Consider the following 5,515-nt stretch of genomic DNA (forward strand, 5'->3'; position numbering starts at 1 on the left):
GCTACAGAGCACTGAGCACCAGAACGGCCAGACACAGGAACAGTTTCTTCCCTCAGGCAATCCATCTCATGAACACTTGACAATAACTGTGGAACACACACTATTTATTCACTCATACACTTATTTATCTAACACTCACATTCAGTCTACACCTCAAATTTGCACATAATATACAGTACCTGTACATACAAAAACTGTCTATTGTAATATACCTGCACATACAATTGTCGATTTATATATTTTTATTCCTTATTTACTTGTTCTATTTTATTTATATTTTATTTTCTGTGTTTTTTGTTCTGTCTCTGTCATTCTGTTACACTGTGGAAGCTTCTGTCACGAAAACAAATTCCCCGTATGTGTAAACATACCTGGCAATAAAGCTCATTCTTCTCTGGCCGCATGACTATTTCCCTGCATTAATCACATGTAAATTCCTCATCACTGACATAGAAGACTACATTAAACATGTGGCAAGCAGTGCAAGTGACAGCAACATAGAAGCAGCCATGATTCACTGTGACTGTTGATGCTAACGTACTAGAGTTGTCTGATGGACTCATAAAAGTTGGAGCAAGAGAGAGAAAAGAGAGGGTAAATCACAAATGACAAGTTAGCATGCTAATGAAATGCTGTGCTACACTGCTGCACTACACTTTGGCCAGTAGGTAGTGCTGTCACACACTCATTTTCTGATTTCATGCAAATCTGGTGTAACAAAATGTTAATAACTGGAATAGACACAATATGACATGAACAAAACTTGATAAAGAAATAGTGAAAAAATATGTTTGACAGAAACTATTCAAAAATCAAAAGCACTTGCTGCATTACACTTAACATGGATTCAATGGATCTACACTTACTTTTTCTCCACCCAGTTCAGTTTTCACCCATCCTGGGTGAAGGGCCATGCAGAGGATCTCATCCGCCTTTAACTCTTCAGCAGCTAACACAGTCAGCATGTTAAAACCTGCCTGACATACATAGCATCAATGTTATACATGGACATACATAAAGGGCAATGTATTGAATCCAGTGCAAAAAGTAGGACTCTGGTGTACCTTGCTCATGGAATATGGCAACACTGGGGACTGGATGTGGTTGGAAGGCTTTCTGGTCATGGATCCCGCAACAGAGGAGATATTGATGACAGCTGCTTTATTACAGGACATGCCTGGTGTCCTGCTGGCTTTGGCTGCTGTTTGTAGATATGGTTGGTACTCCTGCATAAAAGAAAGAGAAAGAATTACATCATGAAGGTAGCATTAAAATTATTTTTGACTATTGGCATCAAGTCTACTGCATATTGTAGCTTATTCTGGCAACTCAATTGTACTGCTTGGCTTACTTAATTACCCCTCTTTATCCCTAGTGGCACATAAGGAATTATGATGTTTCCATAACAATATAGATTTTATAGGATGGAATTTTTAGTCCTACACCCAACCCCCAGCCTGGAGGACCAGGTTCTACCTTTGGTCTGGCCTCTACCCTGGGACCTGGCTGGCTTGGTTGAACCTACCAGTGTAGGATGACCATGTGGGCCATTGTTTTTACGGGACACGTTCTTGCCAGGATTTCTCTATATTGCCTAAAATATCCAGTTTTGGGCTGTTTGCAGATCAATCGCTGTATGACATTCACGAGAGCAGAGCAGACGGCTCCTTATGCTTTTGAATCCCTCTTGCGGTACTTTGATGTCATTCAATGACTGGTCTGCGCAGCGACGCTTCAAGTCGAACGAACAAACAAACACACCTTACACGTGCGCGTATTTGCATCGCTTTGATTTTCTCTGTAGATCCCACCTTCTCACACACCATAATTGGTCGATTATGCACAATAGTAGTAGTAGTATACTTTATTGTCCTCAAGAGGAAAATTGTTATGGACTACATGTTGCTGCAGACATACAATAAACATATAAAAAACAAAATTAAATAAAATCATGAAAATAAAATCAAGATGAACTCTTGTTGTACAACCGCACCGATACAGGTACAAAGGAATTCTTATATCGATTTAACTTACACATTGGGATTATATATCTTCTACCAGAGGGAAGTAGTTCATATTGTAAATACAAGAAATGAGTTTGATCACCAAGAATCCTCTCTACCCGATTAAGAACACATTCCTCATATAAAACTTGAAGGTTAAAATGTTCATCATGCCCAACAATTCTCCATGCTGTCAATAACAAGTGCATCAACTTAGATTTAAACTGTACTGATAGGTTACCAAACCACACTGTGATACCATACCTAACAATACTTTCTAAAACAGCTTTATAAAACAGCAGCATAAGATTCTTGTTTACTCCATAGAGACGTAACCTACGTAAGAAATACAATCTCTGTTGTAGTCGAGTGCAAACCCATTCAATGTGTGTTTTCCATATAAGTGAACTATCTATATAAACACCCAAGTACTTATAGGTCTGTGACTGAATAATATTATGATCATGTATAACCACTTGGCGATGGTCACCTATATATTTTGGATCAAATACAATCTCTTTCGTTTTCTTTGTATTTATTATTAGCTCATTTTTATCACACCAGTCAACAAACTGACTTATCTCTGACTGGTAAATAGTGCTAATATTGTCATGCACATGGAGTAGACTTAGTATGGCTGTGTCATCTGAATATTTAAAAATAAAATTTTGTGAATGCCTACTTAAGCATTCATTTGTAAAAAGTGTAAAAAGAATAGGTGAACTGACGCAGCCTTGTGGAACACCTGTACTACTACTCTTTTGATATGAAAAAAGATTATTTACCTTTACACATTGAGTTCTATCTATTACAAAAAGAATAGTACCACTTAATAATACATGGGTTTACACTCAGCTGCTTCATTTTATCAATTAACAATGCCTGCATGTTATTGGTCAAACTACTTTGGATGTTTTAGGCAATATAAAAATCCTGGCCAGGACGTGTCCCGTATAAATGGCACATATGGCCACCCTAACCTGGGGCTTGGCCCCACCAGCACAGCTCCAGAGAGTCACTGAGACAAACAAGCAACCCTACCACAACAGGTAGCAACACAGAGGGAGACTAGTTGAGTAGTCATCTAGAAAACAGATCCAACTCCATTACTTCATACTACTACTACTACTACTGATAAAAAAAGCAGTTCTTCCCCTAAAGTACTCATTTTAATAGTCTGTTCACAAACTTTTGTCAGTGGCACAATAGCAAAAGCCCCAGCCTAGACGTTTAGCTTCAACAATTTTTCTTCATTATTTAAAGGGATACTCCACCCCAAAATGAAAATTTTGTCATTAATCACTTACCCCCATGTCGTTCCAAACCCGTAAAAGCTTTGTTCGTCTTCGGAACACAATTTAAGATATTTTTGATGAAAACCGGGAGGCTTGTGACTGTCCCATTGACTGCCAAGTAAATTACACTGTCAAGGTTCAGAAAAGTATGAAAGACATCGTCAGAATAGTCCATCTGCCATCAGTGGTTGGCTTTATTCAACAATTCGTCTCCTCTGTGTCTCTCCGCGTCACCGTAGCGCCATTTTGGAGAACATCCGCTGAACGCAAACTGCGTACACTATTCTGTGTCAGCCACGCTACACAGATGCGCTGTTTTTGTTCAAATCAAAGCGTAAATACATGTAGAAAACGTATCCTTGTGTCGCGGCTGACACAGAATAGCGTACACAGTTTGCGTTCAGTGGATGTTCTCCAAAATGGCGCTACGGTGACGCGGAGAGACACAGAGGAGACGAAAGGTTGAATAAAGTCATTATTTTTGTTTTCTTCGCGTACAAAAAGTATTCTCGTCGCTTCATAACGTTACGGTTGAACCACTGATGGCAGATGGACTATTCTGACGATGTCTTTCATACTTTTCTGGACCTTGACAGTGTAATTTACTTGGCAGTCAATGGGACAGACACAAGCCTCCCGGTTTTCATCCAAAATATCTTAAATTGTGTTCAGAAGAAAAACAAAGCTTTTACGGGTTTGGAACAACATGGGGGTAAGTGATTAATGACACAATTTTCATTTTGGGGTGGAGTATCCCTTTAATGACTTACAAAGGATTTTTTTTTGTTTTAGAGCTCTTAGCAATGAATACTACATTACCCTAATGATTAATAAGGGTCCTATAACATTGGTGTTAAAGGTGTTTTTCATGTCTTCAACACGACTGGTATGAATTGTGCCTCTTGCCACGATTGCAGCATTATTCACAAGCAGGTTCAAACCATTGTTTCCCAGAAGAGATCCCACTTTTTTGGCAGACTCTTTGATACTGCACGGATCATCAACATCTAATAGTAGCAGAAGAAATATTAGTCCTAAAGTGTTTAGCAGTGAAATGGAATGATATAAAAAACACACTAAAAATCTCTTTGAAATTCCCCAAAAAACATTCTAGTTAAAGTCTTAAATACACAAAAGAGGACACATGCACATTTACCAAGGCATATGATAGTGATCACACTTGGATGCTTTCTCGCCAGTTCTCTCAATGCCTTAAGAAAGATAAAATGCATAATTAAACAAGGCACATTAGGATTTCTCCTGTTGTTTCTATTTGTTTCATTATTTACAACTCACCTCAGACTTTGGTCCATCTGGGTCACGACAGGTAGCAAAAATATGTTTTTGACAGGAGTTCTCCAAGAGTTGCTTAACAGTTTCTAAGCCCAAGCCCCGGTTGGCTCCGGTGATCAAGATATTGCATGCTTTCACTGCTGCCATGTTCTAAGTTAATCAGTCTGGGTCATCCAACCTGCTCTTTTGAAGTGCTTTTTATGAGAACCCAAGTGAACACCACACCTATTTTGCACTGGTTTGTGCTGTGCATATTGTGCTGCATCATACTGTTTATGTTATTGAGGTTAAAAGGAAAAGATAAATGACATGACTAGTCAGAGAGAGAAAGAGAGAGAGAGAGCGAGAGTAATTCTCTCCCTCTCTGACTATTCATGTCATTTCTCTTTTCCTTTTAACCTCAATAACATAAACAGTATGATGCAGCAGAATACAGAGTCATCTAGAAAACAGCTTGATCTCTGCTGTTAGCTCAACTATTAACAGGGACTGCTCTTCTCTGCTTGTTAATGATTTGCAAGTGTAATAAACAGTTGCAGCTCTTTTAAATAAAGGTGCAGTCTCTGAAAGACTGTACAGAAAACTAAATGAGTAAAATATTTTCAAATCTTTTTGCCTGGTGTACTTAAAAATACATTTGCATACTCCTGCATAGTAGCTGAAATGAATTTTCCACAAGCTCTTGATTTTTATTTTACAATATGCATGTTGTCCAGTATGTGTTTTTTTCTTTCCAGGGAACAATCACTCAATCACAGTGACATGTATGTAACTACTTGGATGCTTTACAGAAAGATAATATGCTCTATATAATAATATTTTACTTCAAACAAGACACATTTATCGTTTTTCCTTACAATAGTCAATGTTCAAACATGGTGCAATGACTGACTTTGGTGATAATCAGAAGACTTAGAGTGGACA

At 38.2% G+C, this 5,515-nt stretch overlaps 1 protein-coding gene across 2 annotated transcripts in view; it reads right to left on the bottom strand.

Moving 5' to 3' along the window:
* The window catches only part of LOC107602718 (C-factor-like), an 18,726-nt gene extending 13,703 nt beyond the window's left edge, over positions 1-5,023 (bottom strand). For both annotated transcript variants that reach the window (XM_016295288.1, XM_016295289.1), the window contains exons 1-5: positions 4,595-5,023; positions 4,455-4,509; positions 4,118-4,305; positions 1,065-1,226; positions 867-977 (exon numbers count right to left, since the gene is read on the bottom strand). In XM_016295288.1, coding sequence (XP_016150774.1) covers positions 867-977; positions 1,065-1,226; positions 4,118-4,305; positions 4,455-4,509; positions 4,595-4,738 — 660 coding nt within the window. In that variant the 5' untranslated portion in view covers positions 4,739-5,023. The remainder of the gene's footprint in view (positions 1-866; positions 978-1,064; positions 1,227-4,117; positions 4,306-4,454; positions 4,510-4,594) is intronic.
* Between the last annotated feature and the right edge of the window lie 492 nt (positions 5,024-5,515).

Source organism: Sinocyclocheilus grahami, unplaced genomic scaffold (genome assembly GCF_001515645.1).
Source record: "Sinocyclocheilus grahami isolate Dianchi unplaced genomic scaffold, SAMN03320097.WGS_v1.1 scaffold333.1, whole genome shotgun sequence".
NCBI classification, from domain to species: Eukaryota; Metazoa; Chordata; class Actinopteri; order Cypriniformes; family Cyprinidae; genus Sinocyclocheilus; species Sinocyclocheilus grahami.